The 17,308-nt window shown below is 41.6% G+C and overlaps 1 protein-coding gene across 2 annotated transcripts in view; it reads left to right on the top strand.

Annotated features, from left to right (window-relative positions):
* The window catches only part of NXPE3 (neurexophilin and PC-esterase domain family member 3), a 41,183-nt gene extending 28,445 nt beyond the window's left edge, over positions 1-12,738 (top strand). For both annotated transcript variants that reach the window (XM_056109235.1, XM_056109236.1), the window contains 2 exons: positions 6,283-6,489; positions 11,148-12,738. In XM_056109235.1, coding sequence (XP_055965210.1) covers positions 6,283-6,489; positions 11,148-11,698 — 758 coding nt within the window. In that variant the 3' untranslated portion in view covers positions 11,699-12,738. The remainder of the gene's footprint in view (positions 1-6,282; positions 6,490-11,147) is intronic.
* Positions 12,739-17,308: the final 4,570 nt, after the last annotated feature.

The following is a 17,308-nucleotide window of genomic DNA, read 5'->3' as shown; positions in this document are numbered from 1 at the left end:
CTCTGAGTCTTGGCCGTTGTTGGGATTACATGGCACCAGGGGGCCAGTTGGTGGGTGTGACCCCTGCCTAATGGAATTTGGAGGATCTGGGTGGAGGATGCTCAGCCCCGATCCGAGCAGGCTTGGAGATCTCAGCCCCGGGACCCACATGCCTTTGTTCCTCTGCCTGTACCTTCATGCGTGTGGAGTGGTCTCAGCATGGTGGTGGCTGGTTCTGGAGGTCTTCAGCTGTTGGAGCCCTGGTTGGGGCGGGGAGGGAAACTCAACCCGCTCCTCTCCAAGGGGCCCCGGTGAGGACGGCCAGGCGCGTGGGCAGGAGACTCTGCACTGTTCTCTTCCGGGAGCTGGGTTTTATTTTCAGTATAGCCCTTTACTATTAAAAAGTGGTTTCAGTGGTTGGAGCTATAGCACAGCAGGTAGGGTGTTTGCCTTGCACGCGGCAGACCTGGGTTCAATTCCCAGCATCTCAAGCACTGCCAGGAGCAATTCTTGAGTGCAAAGCCAGGAATAACCCTTGTGCATCACTGGGTGTGACCCAAAAAGCCAAAAAAAAAAAAAAGTGGTTTCACACTCATACGTGAATCTTCACAACAACTTTTTTTTTTTTGCATTTTGGGTCACACCTGGAGTTCCTCAGAGGTTACTGGCTCTGCACTCAGGAATCACTCCTGGTGGTGCTCAGGGGACCATATAGGATGCTGGCGATTGAACCTGGGTTGGCTGTGTGCAAGGCAAACGCCCTACCTGCTGTGCTGTCACTTGGGTCCACAACAACTCTCTGAAAGGACTAGTAATTTACCTCTTTTGATGATCCAAGGTTCAGAGATTCATTTATTCAGTTGTCAGTTTGTTTTTGTCTTTTTTTTTCCTTTGGCGTCATACTTAGTGGTCCTCAGGAGACCATGCACCCTCAGTAGGAGCATTTAGTGCTGGGGATTGAACACTGGCCTCCCTCATGTGGTGCATGTGTCCCAAGCTTTTGAACTCTCTCCTTAGCTCGTGCCCATTATATTTATAGCCTCCTCTAACACCTGCTGCTAAATAGAGGCGTTGAATTCAGCACCTGCTGAAGATAAAGGTATTTAATATGACAGAAGTCTCTGGCTGTAACCAGAACTCAGGTCAGCAGGGGTCCGCATTGCCTGTGCATGACCCTGGCTTTGAGCCCCCCGCACCTTCTGTTCCATTGAGTGCTGCCATGGCGGCTCTGGTGACACAGGACATTGCTAGATTGAGCATTAGGTGACTCAGTATGACCAGGATGCCTCTCCCTCCCCCCCAATGCCCCAGAGCCATGGATACTGCTTGGGAGACCTCCCACGCCCCCCAAAAAGTTCAGATGGGAATCTAAGCCATAGCTGAGGTCTTAGAGGTAGGGGTCAGACATTAATCAAGTTATTTACCCTTTTTCTGTTACTCTTTTCCCTGTTTGGTGTTTCTGCCTCTGTGTGTTTGGTTGGTCTGTAGTAGTGGGATTTATCTGTTCTCAAGTATCCAGCTATATCCCAATGCATTCAGAGGACCATTATTGTTTCAGGCTGTACAGTGAAGATTAAATTGGTCCTTTGTAGATGAGATCTGGTGTTTCCTTCTAGAAAATGAAAGAATTGAAAAGGAGAGATGCGGTCGTAATCGCAGCTATTTACTTTTTTCTTTGATTTTTACGTATTTGTTTTTCGGGGGGCACCCCCAGCAGTCTTCAGGGCCTACTCCTGGCTCTGCACTCAGGGATCACCACTTTTGAAGTTTGGGGGTCCCTACGAGGTGAAGGAGATTGAACCCAGCTCTCATGTGTGCAAGGCAAGCACCATAACCCGCTGTACTATCTTTCTGACCCCCTATTTAAAGCTATTTCAAGACAATTATTTTCCACTTGTGAGAAATATAATTTTTTTTTTTTTTTGCTTTTTGGGTCCTACGTAGCGATGCTCAGGGATTACTCCTGGCTTTGCACTCAGGAATTACTCCTGGCGGTGCTTGAGGGACCATATGATATGGGATGTCAGGACTCGAACCCAGGTCAGCCGCATGCAAGGCAAGCACCCTACCTGCTGTCCTGTCATTCTGGCCCCGACAAATATACTTTGATACTGAATACATTTTATTTAGTTAACTTAGAAAATCAAAGGACATGTAGCTTACATAATGTAGCTTACTGATATTTGGGGGAAGGAAGTCTACTCTCAAAGCTGTCTCAGTAATGAGGTTCACTCTTCGCAAAACAGTGCTCTCTGCATCGCTCCTCCTGATACATTTTGTCAAGTTACCGACTTGTTTTGTTCCGCTCTCACCATTTAGTTTTCAACATTCTCTGTATCTACAGATATTTCCGTGCTCTATTAAATTATTTATGTGTATGGGATGAAATTATGAAGAAAACAATCAGCTTTTCATGGTTTTATGAGGGCAAATTCAAGGCAACATTCAAACTCAAGTCACTTTGGTTACTGTGTTGTATTCCCAGCACTTGACAAGTTGGCCTCAGTTGACATGGATTATGTATCATTCCTTGTTCTCCCGCTAGATGGCGCCCCAGCATTCTTTTGCTAATCGAATAGGGAATTTACTCCATTTCTTTTTTGTTTTGTCTTTTCTTCTCCTTTTCCTTTTCCTTCTCCTTTTCCTTTTTCTCCTTCTCCTTTTTCTCCTCCTCCTCTTCCTTCTCCTCCATTTATTCAGCCATTGACTAAGCTGATTGAATTGAGCATGAACTCCACTTTTGTTTTCTTCTTATGAACCAGGTACTCTTTTATTTCTTTTATTTTTATTTTCCTTGATTTGTTTTTGGGCCACGCCCAGTGATGCTTAGGGGTTACTCCTGGCTCTGAACTTAGGAATTACTCCTGGTGGTGCTTGGGGGACCAAATGGAATGCGAGGGATCGAACCCAGGTCGGCTGCCTGCAAGCAAGTGCCCTGCCCATTATACTATCGCTCTGGCTCTGTCTTTTATTTATTTAGTTTTTAATTCTACTTGCAATTCTTTATCATAAAAGTAGAGGACTTAAATTCATAAGTACATATAATTCCCTCCCTAACTCATTCTACATCCCTCTTGCCCAGTTTTTTTTAGGTTGTCGAGGGAAATTAATTTCTTTGCTCTTTTCTTCTCATTTGGTCCCATTTGTGGCCCAAAGTAACCTTCCTTATGGTTAATGAGTGACATAGCATGTTGTCCTTTGGGCCTTTCAGAGAAGCCAAGATTTTTGAAAAGTCCTAACCTTACTTTTGAAAAGTTCTAACCTAACCTTCTGATTTAGCATGAAGATTTTTATATCTGCCTTTTATAACTACTTCTGTGTAAACCTTTTTCTTTCCCATCAATATTGATACCTATACAGTTGAGTGATAATTCATTTTTTCCTTCATTATATTTATTCTAAGTATATATTAGGGGTGGTAGATTGATGAACAACGGGATGACAGTGCTACAATGCTACAGTATCAGTGTAAGAGACTTTCATATCTCAGTTATCTTGCATGGAAATGCAGTAAGTTCCCAGCACCGCTGACTTAATTTTCCTTGTTGGTCTGTTGAGGTGGAGTGACTCCTGATGTCATGTGACTTATGCAGCTTTGAGGATAGAACCCCAGGGCGCTGGCAGGCAAAATATGTGGTCAGCTCCCTAAGCAGTCTCAAAATGCTGACTTTTTTTTTTTTTTCCTTTTTGGGTCACACCCGGCGAAGCACAGGGGTTACTCCTGGCTCTGCACTCAGGAATCACTCCTGGTGGTGCTCAGGGGACCATATGGGATGCTGGGAATCAATCCCGAGTTGAACACATGCACCGCAAATGCCCTACCTGCTGTGCTATTGCTTCAGCCCCTCAAAATGCTGGCTTTAAAGGAATTTAGGATTACTTAGAAGCAGATTAAAATATTAAAATAGTCAGCAAATATTTTTGTCCCAGCTGACCATCAGAGGGCAATGTAGGCTCACACATTTCACATATAAAAATAAATTTTGTTATCTAGTGTTGCGTGTTAAAAAAAATAATGTCAGGTTTAGTAATTGATTTGCTTTGCTTGACTTAACTCTGGTAGTAAATATAATTAACATCTGAATGAAAATGGTAATTGTTTTCTCTGCGATATACAGTTTTCTTTATGACATGTATTTGACACAGAATAGTTGCATCTACTGAATTAACCATGGGAAAAAGAAATGTAACTTCAAAATCAATTTTGGATTCCCATTCCAGTAAACGCTCTGGCTTTTGTTGGTTCCAGGAATTTCACTCACACGGGAGGCCTATGTTCTGACAATGAGCCACTTCTCTGCCCAGCCAACAAATGCGTTTTTCAGGACCTATGTACCTGCGCTGGTACTTTCTGGCCCGTGCAAGCTTGATGAACTGATAAAACGGGGGAAACTCTGAGCCAGGTGTTGTAACATGTTGGGCATTTGTTTTCAAATAAGCCAAATAAATAGTATCCTGCCCTGGCTTTACCTCTGTTTTGATAATCACATTGCCTAATAAAGCTTTTAAAAAAAATGCTTTTTTTGCTTTTCAGTCTGAACTCTGATCCTAAAAAGAATTAGCAGATACCTAAGAAAAAACATCAGTTATACATTATTACCCAAATGTGGGGCGTTTTTAAAATATAGAGAAGTAGGACTTATAGCATTTGCCTTACATATGACTGACCTTGGGTAGATTCTCACCACCCTCCCTCTAGGGACCCCTGAGCACAGAGCGAGGAGAAAGTCCTAAGCAACACTGGTGTGGCCCAGTTCACACCACACAGTTCACCCACCCTCCACAAAAAAAAGGGAATTGAACAAGATAACATTGAATAATGTAAGTGATGTAAGGAAAGTAAATGTAAAATAGACTCAGGGGTGAGGGGGGTTCCATGTAAATTTAAGTTTGTGGCCTCACAGTATTTGAATTTCAACAGTGGTTTATTAGGTCAGGCTATAGAATTATGGATTATGATCATGGTCATAAAATTTTGGAAATTGATATAAAAGAACTTGTGCCCCACCTCCTTTTTGAAAATAAGGTTAGAGATTGGAATGAATGTTAGAATCGAAGAAGAATGTGTCTGCAGGAAAGAGGAAAAACAAGATAATGGCTGACATTGATAAACATCTGCTTTTGAGAGACAAAAGCAAGGTAAAAGCCTGGTGAAGAGTCTGTGAAGAGCAAGTGAGCTCACCTGCCTGGATCAGGGCCCAGTTTTGCAACTTACTAACTCTGGGACCTTGATCAAATCTTTATAAGGGACAGGGATCGGAGCAGGACCTACCTTGCCGTGCTATCATGAGCAACTAGATGTATGAGAGCAAACATCTAGTTGCTCAGATAAATGTCTGGTAGGCTTCCAAGGCAGAGTAACCATCTCTGTTGCTAAGCATGGAAAGCACATTGTTGCCACATTTTTCCAGGGGAGCTGTTAGGGCAAAAGATTTTGACTTGCCTCTGAAAGGTATCCAGGTGCTTGTGTTATCATGTGTAACTAGGCTACAGCTGTGAGATCACATTGCTGATGCATTTTAATATTGTTTGTTAGACTTAAAGACCTTCTGACCTGTATTGTGGGAAATACTTTTTAAGATTGCAAGTCGTTGGTTTGCTGCCTGAATTAAGTGTTTTTTTTTTTTCCCTTTAAATAATATCTAATGGTAGGACCCACAGGTTAAAACCTCCCTGAGAAATAGTAGACTAGGGGCCCTGAGCAATAGTACAGCGGGTAGGGCGTTTGTCTTGCATGTGGCCAACCCGGGTTCGATTCCCAGCATCCCATATGGTCCCCTGAGCACCGCCAGGGCTAAATCCTGAGTGCAGAGCCAGGAGTAACCCCTGTGCATCTCCAGGTATGACCCAAAAGGCAAGAAATAAATAAATAAATAAATAAATAGTAGACGAATATAATTCTTTATATGTAAAACATGAATTTCGATTGTTTCTTGTGTCACTGTATTTGGAGGAGAATCTGTTCTCCTGTTCTGGAACTGTGCTTATGTTTGCACATGTCTTCTGCCTGCATTTGTTTTTGGCTTTGATTAAAAATACACATAATTAGAGGAAACTCTCAAAGTCCTCTTTTCCCCTCCTGGCTTTTCATGGGTTTCAGATCTTCTCCTTTTTGTGCAAAGGAGAACCTTTGTAGAAGGGGAAAGTCTGGGATTTCTTTGAGATTTGATGGCAGGAAGTGTAACCCATGTGCTGACAGGCTAAAAAATAATAGGGGCCTAATTATATTTCTCGTAACATTTTTCAGGAATGGTTTATTGTAGGAGAATTTCAGAGTATCTTGTTTTCCCCTTTTCTTTACAGAAACTAACAACCTAGAACTATCTCAAGGCTCAGGAAGTTTTCCTTCTGGATATTACTACAAAGATCAGTGGAGGCCCAGGAGATTTAAGATTCGCCAATTTAATGATCCTGACAACATTACAGAATGCTTACAGAGAAAAGTGGTGTATTTATTTGGTGACTCAACAATCAGGCAGTGGTTTGAATACCTTACCACATTTGTTCCAGGTTGGTACTTGGCTTTTCTGTTCATGACTGTTGCTCACATATGTGAAATCAACTTTGAGATTAGCAAACTCACTTGGTGTCTGAAGAAAAACATCTGGTGAGGAAGCAACTATTTCTCTGTAGTACCTAAGAGGTATCTTCAACTTGGAGAATGTGTGATAGTTAGGGCCAGTGATGGGCTGTGAGGGATACAGCTGGGTTCTTTGAGAAGTTCATGACACTGATTGACTGGTCACTAAAAATCTTAGCACTTCACTTCTCCATGTGTGAGAGGAGGAAGCTATATCATATTGCCTCAGAAGTGTATTTCATTTCTGATATTCTGCCTGTAAAATGCACATGCACGTTTCGTTGTTTGCACCAACCCAGAGTTGACAATAAATTTATCTAGAGGGAAGCAGCGGACCTGATGAATGGTCCATTTTAATGTATCCATACTGCAAAGCCATCCCTGTGGCATGCAGTGTACCTTTCACTGATGTGGCTGAGATGGAGCTGGCTTCCATTGAGGGTGTCTGGATGAGTTCCAGGACATTTACCTTCCTGGCCCCTTGAATTTATTATTTATTTATTTATTTATTTATTTTTACTTTCTGGGTCACACCCGGCGATGCACAGAGGTTACTCTTGGCTCTGCACTCAGGAATTATTCCTGGCGGTGCTCAGGGAACCATATGGGATGCTGGAAATCAAACTGCTTGCAAGGAATATGCCCTACCCGCTGTACTGTCACTCCAGTCCCCTGGCTTTTTGAATTTGAGACTGCTGTCCAGACTCTGAGTAAAGTCCTACCTTTTGGAGGACCACCCCTAATCAAACATGGAGCAGAAATAAAGGCACTGTTTGCAAGTTAGAGAACCCCGAGAATTATTTTTGATGACTGTGTTTAACATAAATTGTTTGCGATGTTTTTATTTTTTCTGTTTTATTACCTTAACTTTGTTTCAAATTTAATTTTTAGAAGGAAAGGAAATATTGATAAGACCCCCCCCAGGGAAAAAATTAACTCCACTTTGTTTTCTGCTTTTTTTTTTAAATTGAAAATAAACTTAGGCTGGGACTGGAGAGATAGCACAGTGGGTAGGGAGTTTGCCTTGCACGCGGCCGACCCGGGTTCGATTTCCAGCATCCCATATAGTCCCCTGAGCACCGCCAGGAGTAACTCCTGAGTGCAGAGCCAGGAGTAACCCCTGTGCATCGCTGGGTGTGACCCAAAAAGCAAAAAAAAAAAGAAAGCCAAAAAAAAAAAAACCCCACTTAGGCTTAGCTGAGTTCTAGCTCATAAAGCTACATAAAGGAAATAAATTGTTTGTCATCATGCCAGGCATTGTTTGTTATTACCAAGCAGGGCCCTTCAGGAGTTTATTTATTCCTGTATTTAATTTTAGGACTTCCAGTCAGTGCTCAGTGGGCTCCTAGGTCAACTCTTAGAGATTTTTGGCCAACCAGACTGGCAGTTCAGTGCTAGGGCCTGACGCGTCCCTTTACCTTTACACTGTCTCTCTGGACCCTCCTCCAGGAGTTAATAGAGTTGCGTGGTTCTTCTTTATTTGAGTTATGAGGGTTGAAACCAAGAACTCCCACTGAGTTAAAGTCCTAGCAGCTGCTTGATTCTTTATTGTTATTGTTTTGGGGTCACACCTGGCAGTGCTCAGGGCTTACTCCTGGCTCTGTGCTCAGGAATCATTCCTGGTGGGGTTTGGGGAACTATATGTGTTGCCATGAATCAAACCCGGGTGAACCACGTGCAAGGCAGATGTTCTACCCGCTGTACTAGCACTCCAGCCCCAGTTGCTAGAATTTAAAATTCTAATGACGTAGGTTGATATTTTCTTTGATAGCAATGATCTCATCTAGTGTCCTGGTTATTTTTTATACCATACCCATTGCAGACAGAGTTCTCACCTGATAAACTCTTGTTTATTTATTTATTTTTTAAATTTCTGGGGCTGAAGTGATAGTACAGCCGGTAGGGTGACCCGGGTTCGATCCCCCACATCCAAGCACCATCAGGAGGAAATTCCTGAGTGCAGAGCCAGGAGTAACTCCTGAGCATCGCCGGGTATAACCCAAAAAGAAAAAAATTTGGGGGGGTTTTGGAGCCATACCTGGTTGTTTAGGGGTTGTAGCTGGCTCTTTGCTCAGGGGTCATTCCTGGAGGTGCTCAGGGAACTGTGTGCAGGGACAGAAGCTAATTTGGCTGCATGCAAGGCAGTGCCTTAACTTCTGTACTGTCTCTCTGACCCTTGATGATGCTTGATTTTTTTTTTAATTCTGCCATTATTATTATTTTTTAAAAATTTATTTGGGTTTTTGGCCACACTCAACAATTCTCAGGGGTCAGTCCTGGCTCTGCACTCTAGAATTACTCCTAGTGGTGGTCTGCAAAAGCCCTTCCTACTGTACTATCGCCTTGGCCCTGATGGTGCTAAATGAGAATGGTAGCTTAAGCTTGTAGTCAGTTTAAGTGGGGCCAAGTGTTGAACGGTAATGAACTACATACAAAAGTCTAGAACCTAGCTTTTTAAACTTTGGGTCATGATTCTGCATGGGATCATGTCACATAAAAACTTGAAGAGATTCATTTATTTATGATTTATTGGGACTGCACAGAGTAAAGGTAAAGTGGAACTTTTACTGTAAGCATTAAGAAGAAAACAGGACAAGTTTAGTTTGATGTCATTTTTTTCATATCGACTGTAAACTCCCTGAGAACAGGGCTCTGATGTATCCATCTGAGAGTTGATTGTGTTACCAAAACTTAGTCTGTCCTCTGTAAAGCACTAGAGGGATATCTAGGGATAGAAAGACAGACCTTATTTCCTGTGTTTTGTGTGATGAACCAGAGTTTGGACACAGACTTTGGGGGAGTAAGCGCTGTAGCACTGTCCTCCATTGTTCATCGATTTGCTCGAACGGGCACCAGTAACGTCTCCATTGTGAGACTTGTTACTGTTTTTGGCATATCGAATATGTCACGGGGAGCTTGCCAGGATCTGCTGTGTGGGCAGAATACCCGCAGTAGCTTACCGGGCTCTCCGAGAGGGACGGAGGAATTAAACCCCAGCCCTACCTGCTGTGCTATCACTCCAGTCTTTGGGGGAGTAAAAAGGAAGAAAACTATAGGTTCCTGGACTTTCAGAAGTCTTAGAGGAGCTTAGATGAAAGGGCTGGAGGAAAATCCAGCTTATCCTGCTTTATTTGTTAGGCTTACGAGCAACATAGAACTTCCTTAAGCCACCTATTTATAAGGTGAAATTGATAGTCAAAAGGAGGGAATGGAGCGAGAGGACAGTGGGGAGGGCATTTACCTTGCACATAGTGACTTGGGTTCCATCCCATGCATCCCAGATGGTCCCCGAGCACCTCCAGGAGTTATTTCTGAATGCGGAGCCAGGAGTAACCTCTGAGCATTGCTGAGTGTGACCCAAAAAGCCAAAAAAAAAAAAAAGTCAAAAGGAATAGGGTGGATCCCCTATTTCGCTTATTGCAAAGAAATACTTAGATTTTTTTAATATATGTATTATCATTATTATTATTGTTTTATTTTGGGGTCACACCCGGCATTGCACAGGGGTTACTCCTGGCTCTGCACTCAAGAATTACTCCTGGCAGTGCTCAGGGGACCATATGGGATGCTGGGAATCGAACCCGGGTTGGCCGCGTGCAAGGCTAACGCCCTATGTGCTGTGCTATCACTCCAGCCCCTAATATATGTTAATAAAACAAAATTTGTGCACAGTAGCAGCCAGGTAGATGGCTTCAAGGGCCGGAGCACATGGCTGGCTTTCAGAGTCTTCTGAGTTAGCTTTCAAGCATCACCCGGTCTTTCTAGCACTGCAGAGTGTCTTGGGGGTCAGCAGCACTGTTGAGAAAAGTAGACCTCCATAAGTATTCCTGGGAACCACCCCAAGGCCCTTTGCTCTCTGTTTGAGAAACTTCCCCCCCCCCAAAAAAAAAAACCATAAAAACAGAGGTTAAATCCCTGTCTGGAAGAAATCATTAATCTGTAAGAACAGTAGGGTATAAATGCCAAGTGGATTTTAAGATTTAAGTAATCAGTATAAATAAAAGTAGATGCCAATGATCAGTATAAATCGAAAGATTTCTTGGCTTACTAGTTAACAGGTATCTTTGCTTTTAAGATCTAGACATAGGTATAGTGTATCGCTTGTGTAATTACTTAAAAAGTCATGCCTATTCAGTGACTTAAATAACGTTAAAATAAAGAGCCATTGGTACATAAGGGACCAAAGTATATTGGGATAGATAGGCCTTTTATTTTGTATCATACCTTGTTGTTGTACTTGGTTTATTTAGTGGTGCTAGGAATCAAACCCAGAAACTCGTGTCTGAAATGCTCTCTCTCTTTCTCGGAGTCACATTCCTAGCCCCTAGGCTTTATTTTCAAAACCATTCTTTGGGGCTGGCTCAAAGGGCTAGAAGCGCATGCTTTGCTTGTGGAAGCTCTTGATTTGATCTCAGGCACTGCATGGTCCTCTAAGCCCAGAATTAGAAATAGCCCCTTAGCATCTCTGAGTATGGCACCAAAACTGAAAAAGCCTGAACAAGTCATTCTTTGCAATCACGAAGTAACTAACCAAAATACCTGTGCTTGGTTTAAACACTCTTATGAATTTGAGTTTTCCCTGTTTCAGATTTAGTGGAGTTTAATTTGGGTAGCCCCAAGAACGTGGGTCCCTTCCTTGCGGTGGACCAGAAGCATAATATCCTGCTCAAATACCGCTGCCACGGACCACCCATCCGCTTCACAACCGTTTTTAGCAGCGAGCTCCGCTATGTGGCAAATGAACTGAATGGCATCGTGGGAGGGAAGAACACGGTGGTTGCCATAGCTGTATGGTCTCATTTCAGCACCTTCCCCTGGGAAGTGTACATTCGACGTCTCAGGAACATCCGACGGGCAGTGGTTCAACTTTTAGATCGAAGTCCTAAGACTGTGGTTGTCATTCGTACAGCCAACGCCCAAGAGCTGGGGCCTGAGGTGAGCCTTTTCAACAGCGACTGGTACAACTTGCAGCTGGACACGATCCTTCGGAAGATGTTCTCAGGGGTTGGAGTATATCTTGTCGATGCCTGGGAGATGACCCTAGCCCATTATCTACCACACAAGCTACATCCAGATGAAATTATTGTGAAGAACCAGCTGGATATGTTCCTGTCCTTTGTGTGTCCCTTGAATAACTAGGCTGTCCTGGATGGGACTGGAGGAATCACATCTAGTGACCCCCATCTTATCTACATGACACCAAGTAGATGAGGTTCCATGCAGAGATGGATGGGTATACAAAAATTTTAAAAAGTGCTGATTTTTCTGTAAGGACATGTTAAGGCACTTAGAAAATGCAGGTTATATTTATGTCTACTAATAAAAAATTTTCCCCAATCTTAGTTGTGGGAGAATAGTTATTACTATTATTAATAGCATCTACACACTTGCCCTTAAAACCAAAGATGCTAAGGAAATACGTTTGAACTACTCCTAAGAAGGGAGATACTAGGCTATGATTGTGTGGGAAATGATATGACCTCAACAAAGAGGCAAGTTTTGTTAGCAATGGAATGTTTGTAGGCGATGTGCTAAAGGAAATTGAGGGCATCTGCATGAATAGGATAATTAGTTCACCTTCACTATGATGTGCTAACCAGACTTATATAGTCCCTGGCTCCTGAAACACTGAAGACTGTCTCAGGAATTTGTCTTGATGACTTACCTTTTCTGAATTACTTGAAACAAAAATCAACCTCCTTAGTAAAAATTTTCTAGTAGGAATATTAAAATGTCCTACTTTCATCTAGAAAACAAACCGGAGGGAAGTATGAAAAGCAGTGTGTATAAAACCAGTGCTTTGAGTTCATAATTGCTTTGGGAAATTTAAAAAAAAGAATTCTTACTCTAAAACAACTACTTTTGGGGAGCTGGAAGATTGCTCAATGTTAGAGCACATGGCTGGTGTGTGAGAGGTCCTGTGGTTGATCCAGCATCTCTTGGCGCTGTAGTCTCAAGCACTGAATAGTTAGACCTGCACTGCCTGGCTGGGGGCGGCTGGGAGTAGCCCCAGGACCTTGTCTCCCAGCACTGACTCTTGGAGGCGGCCGTGTTGAAAATTAACCACTTTTGGGAGATATAAAATCGGAAGTAATTTTTGTGTTCTGAATTTTGAGAGTTTTCAGGATTGATTTATATGTGAAGAATGCTATTGATCATTAAAAATTGTGAAAAATTTCCCACTAATTTCAAGTGTTTTTTTTCCTGTAGTTATTTTGAATTGCATACTGAAATTAGAAATTAAAATATGATTAGAAACTAAACTTAAAAATTGTCATCTATAATAGGCATTTACAGATTCGAGAATAAGACACATACATGTTTGGTAAATAAAAGCCTGCTATTCTGACTAAGTATCATACAATAATCAGATTGTCAGTTTTGCTTGATTCATCAATTTCAAATGAGTTTAAGTTAATTGGGGACTATTTGGTAAGCACTCTTTTCTTACTGAGCCACATTCTAGTGTTTTATCCCTAATGTTACTGTCACTGTCACTGTCCTCCCTCAAATTGTTCATCGATTTGCTTGAGTGGTCCCAGTAACATTGTGAGACTTGTTACTGTGTTTGGCATATCGAATACGTCACGGGTAGCTTGCCAAGCTCTGCCGTGCGGGCGAGATACTCTCGGTAGCTTGCCGGGCTCGCTGAGAGGGGCGGAGGAATCGAACTCCGGTCAGCTGTGTCGGCTGCATGAAAGGCAAACACCCTACCCGCTGTGCTATCGCTCCAGCCCATCCCTAATGTACGTGTCGAAATTTGTGAAGCTTTAGAGATGTAGATTGTGCTCATGAGAAATGAGCACTCAAAAGAATGACACACAAAAATTAGAGTTTTACATTTAAAATAGAGGGTTTAATTTACTTTAATTTTGGGGATTGGGGCCCTTCCCAGCAGTGCTCAGGGCTTACTCCTGGCTCCATGCTCAGGGATTGCTCCTGGTAGTGCTTGGGTGACTATATGGAGTGCCAGGGACTGAATCTGGGTCGGATGCGTGCAAGGCAAGTGCTATACCCGCTCTACTCTTGCTCTGGCTCCAAATAGAGGGTTTCAACTTAAAATTGGTAGTACAAGGAGGTAAGACAACACCGGTATGTGACCAACCTGGGTTCAGTCCCTGTCACCACATATGCTCCCCTGAGCACTGCTACAAGTGGCACTTGAGCATAGAACCAGAGTAAGCCCTGAGCACAACCAGGTTTGACCCAGAACCTCCTCCTAAAATATAAAGTATTCAAAGGTTCAGGATATGGTTCAGTAGTATAGCATTTGCCTTGCATATGTGAGGCTCTGGGTTCGGTTCCCAGCACCACATGGTGTCCTGAGAGCACCACTGAGAGTGATCCCTGAGCACCTAGGTGGGAGTAGCTCCTGAGCCCACTGATGGTGGCCTAAGAAAGCAAACAAAATGAAAAAAAGAAAAGAAAAAAACTACAACAAAGGATTTAAAATATTTCTTTACTAGTCTTGAAGATTAATTTCAAGGTTTTTTTTTTAAATTTTTTTTTGGGGGGGTCACACCCAGTGATGCACAGGGATCAGTCCTGGCTCTGCACTCAGGAATTAACCCTCGCGGTGCTCAAGGGACCGTATGGGATGCTGGGAATCGAACCCGGGTCGGCCGCGTGCAAGGCAAATGCTCTACCCACTGTGCTATCACTCCAGGCCCTCACGTTTTTTTTTTTAAATAGCACAGATTTTAGGTTCTTTTCTGTGTCTGACATGGAGCAAGTAAAAGAATATATGTTAAGATAGATTGGTTTCATTGTTCTTTAAACTTCAGCGTTTTCAAAGATTACCTAAACTATTTGATGATAAAAAAGCAGAATTAGGGGTCATTTCTCCAGTAATTGTGGAACCAACCTTCATTACTAATATCCAGTGACTTCGAGTTTTCTGTTTCAAGAAACACTAAGGGAAAAGGGAAGATAAAAATAATAAAATAAAATTGCTTGTCATGATTTCAGCAATTTTGGTCATGATATTTAATTCTGATCATGATCCTAACTAAATATATTAGCTCCATTTTATAGATTTTTGAGTTCAGATTTTAGCTAAAGGAATTTGAGTTCAGATTTGATCTAAGGCATCAGAGAAGAATCCATAACCCATTTTACTGCAACTTGGATTTTTGTAGAAAGGTTTTCTTTTCCACCAGATAAAAGAATACTGTTTTGAATATTTTCCCAAGGATTGATTGGAGAGGCCTAAGGATTCTGAAGAGAATTTCAAGGAGAGGACCTTGGCTTAGTGCTTTGGGCTGATGCTGCTCTCTTTGTGCAAATGATTTCTTGCCATCACATTCAGTACTGTTTTTTTGATTTAGTCTAAAGATTTGACATCATAGGATCTTAAAGTATTCTCAGCAACTTCAGTTCCTCTTCTAATTTCTCTTTGTACACTAACTCTGCTGTGGAAGTTTAAAAAAATTGTTAAGTTCAGAGATTGGAGTCTTATGTAACTCTCAGAAGAATTAGAAATTTTATTATTTCTTTTGAAGAGTTTATTTAGGCAGTACTACAGTAAGTGTGAATATTAGCAAGCAGCCCATATGACACAGTTTAAATTAATATTTATATTATGAATATAAAATTTATTATGGATATAAATTTTAAGAATATTTAATTTATAAGGCTATATATGGGTAGAATTAATAATTCTGTCATCTAGCTCAATAAGTATTAGCATTTTGGTATATTTTTTACACCTTCTCTCTCCCCTCTTGTTTTTGGTGTTGGGGATTAATTCCAGGCAGGGCCTCATCAATGTGAAGCATATGATCTAGAACTAAGTTAAATTCTTGATACCTCTCAGTTTTTTTTTAAACCACATAGATTTATTTATTTTTAGTTTGTTTGTTAAAAACTACATAGCTTTAATCACGGAAAGTATATGATTGTATTTGTATTTTTATATTAACGTGCAGATATTTTTTCTCTTAGTCTTTATAACTTAATTGTAAAAGTTTGTCTCACAGTTTACTAATATTATTCTTTGCCTAAGTTGGACATGTTTTGGCATTTAGATTTATAATAAAATGAAAATGGGTTTGTGTATAATTTCAATGGGTCAAAAATATAAATACATATTTTGGGATGACACCATTAATTTTCTTTGGTGGATCTCATATTTTGGAATGGAAAAGATTGAGGCTATTTGTGAAAGGAGAATCCAGAAAATAGAGACCTTACTGTGTAAATTGTATCTTATAAAAGTGATCCTTTCTCTAGTAAGTGTAAACAGACCGTTGGTTTCTAATCTGACTTATTTTGCCATGCTGAACAATTTATTAAATACTAGCTGGCATTTCCTGAATTCAGGGATTTACTTTTAGATTGATGTATCAGGGTACTTCATGAGAATGTATATGGTGACTCTACACACTGTGTATTACATATTAGAGGTGAGACTGTTTCCCTGTCCTATTAAGGAAATAGCAGTTACTAAGAGAGCTACAGAAAAGTAAATGTCCAAGGGAGGCAATATACACAAAATCTCTCCCCTGTGCCACAGATGTTCACATTAATGTTGTGGTCTGTGTCAATTAAGTCATTTTGTTATTTGTTATTTTTGAGCCTAACCCAGCTGTGCTCAGGGATTACTCCTGTTTCTGCACTCAGTCATCACTCTTGGTGGGGTGCTAGGAACTATATGGGGCACTCAGGATTGAAGCAGGTCAGCTTCAAGCAGAGCAACAGGCTTACTCACTACTGTCTGGCCTCAAATTCAGCTTTTTAATAGCTAGTTACTCATGCCAGAAATTCCTCTTTAAGTGTATTCTCTCATGCATTGCATTATTCTCCCCAAGTTTTATGTCTATAGTGCAGTACCAAGTGCACTTGCAATATCTGACTTCTTAGTTTGCAATAAATAAGGTCTCTGAGTTGCTCTTTTTGAAAGACTGCAATCCAGGAGTACTAAGAGTACTATAGTACTAGGAGTACTAAGAAACCCTGTGGGTGTAGGGGCTGGTTGTGAGATAAGAGGGCTATTGACTGAAGAAGGATATAGAAGGATATAGAAGGTTTGAAGGCCATGAAATACACTTCAATTTCTTTTCTGTCTCCCGAATATGCATTTGCAGTTTAGCTTTTTAAAAGAGTAGTTGGACTAGATAATACAGTACTATAGATAGTGCAGTGCATAAGGTACTTGACTTGCTAGCTAACCTGGCTTCAACCCTCAGCACCCCATATGACCCTTAGGCCCACCAGGAGTGATGACTGAGTTTGATCCCTGACATCCTTGGTGGTCTCCTGAGCACCAAGAGTAATTTTTTTAAAAAAATTTTTGCTTTTTAGGTCACACCCGGTGATGCACAGGGGTTACTCCTGGCTTATGCACTCAGAAATTACTCCTGGCAGTGCCTGGTGGACCATATGGGATGCTGGGAATCAAACCCAGGTCCTGCCACATGCAAGGCAAACACCCTACCTGCTGTGCTATCGCTCCAGCCCCGCAAGAGTAATTCTTGAGTGTAGAGCCAAGAGTAAACCCCGAGCATCTCTGGGTGTGGCCCAGAAACCAAAAGAAAAATAAGAAAAATATATTACAAAAAGTGTAAATCAAGTTAAGTGTTATATTTTGTTTTTAATTTTCTGCTACTTGTGGAATAGCAGAAAATGAGAAGAAATCAGGCTTTTAGGAAAAATGTTATGTGTCTTAAAAATTAATTGTTGGCGGGGCTGGACAGATAGTACAGCGGGCAAACTGCTTGCCTTGTACTTGGTGGCGGATGATAGATGATC

Source organism: Sorex fumeus, unplaced genomic scaffold, assembly GCF_029834395.1.
Source record: "Sorex fumeus unplaced genomic scaffold, SorFum_2.1 ptg000265l, whole genome shotgun sequence".
Lineage (NCBI taxonomy): Eukaryota > Metazoa > Chordata > Mammalia > Eulipotyphla > Soricidae > Sorex > Sorex fumeus.
This window is presented reverse-complemented; position numbering and strand designations above follow the sequence as displayed.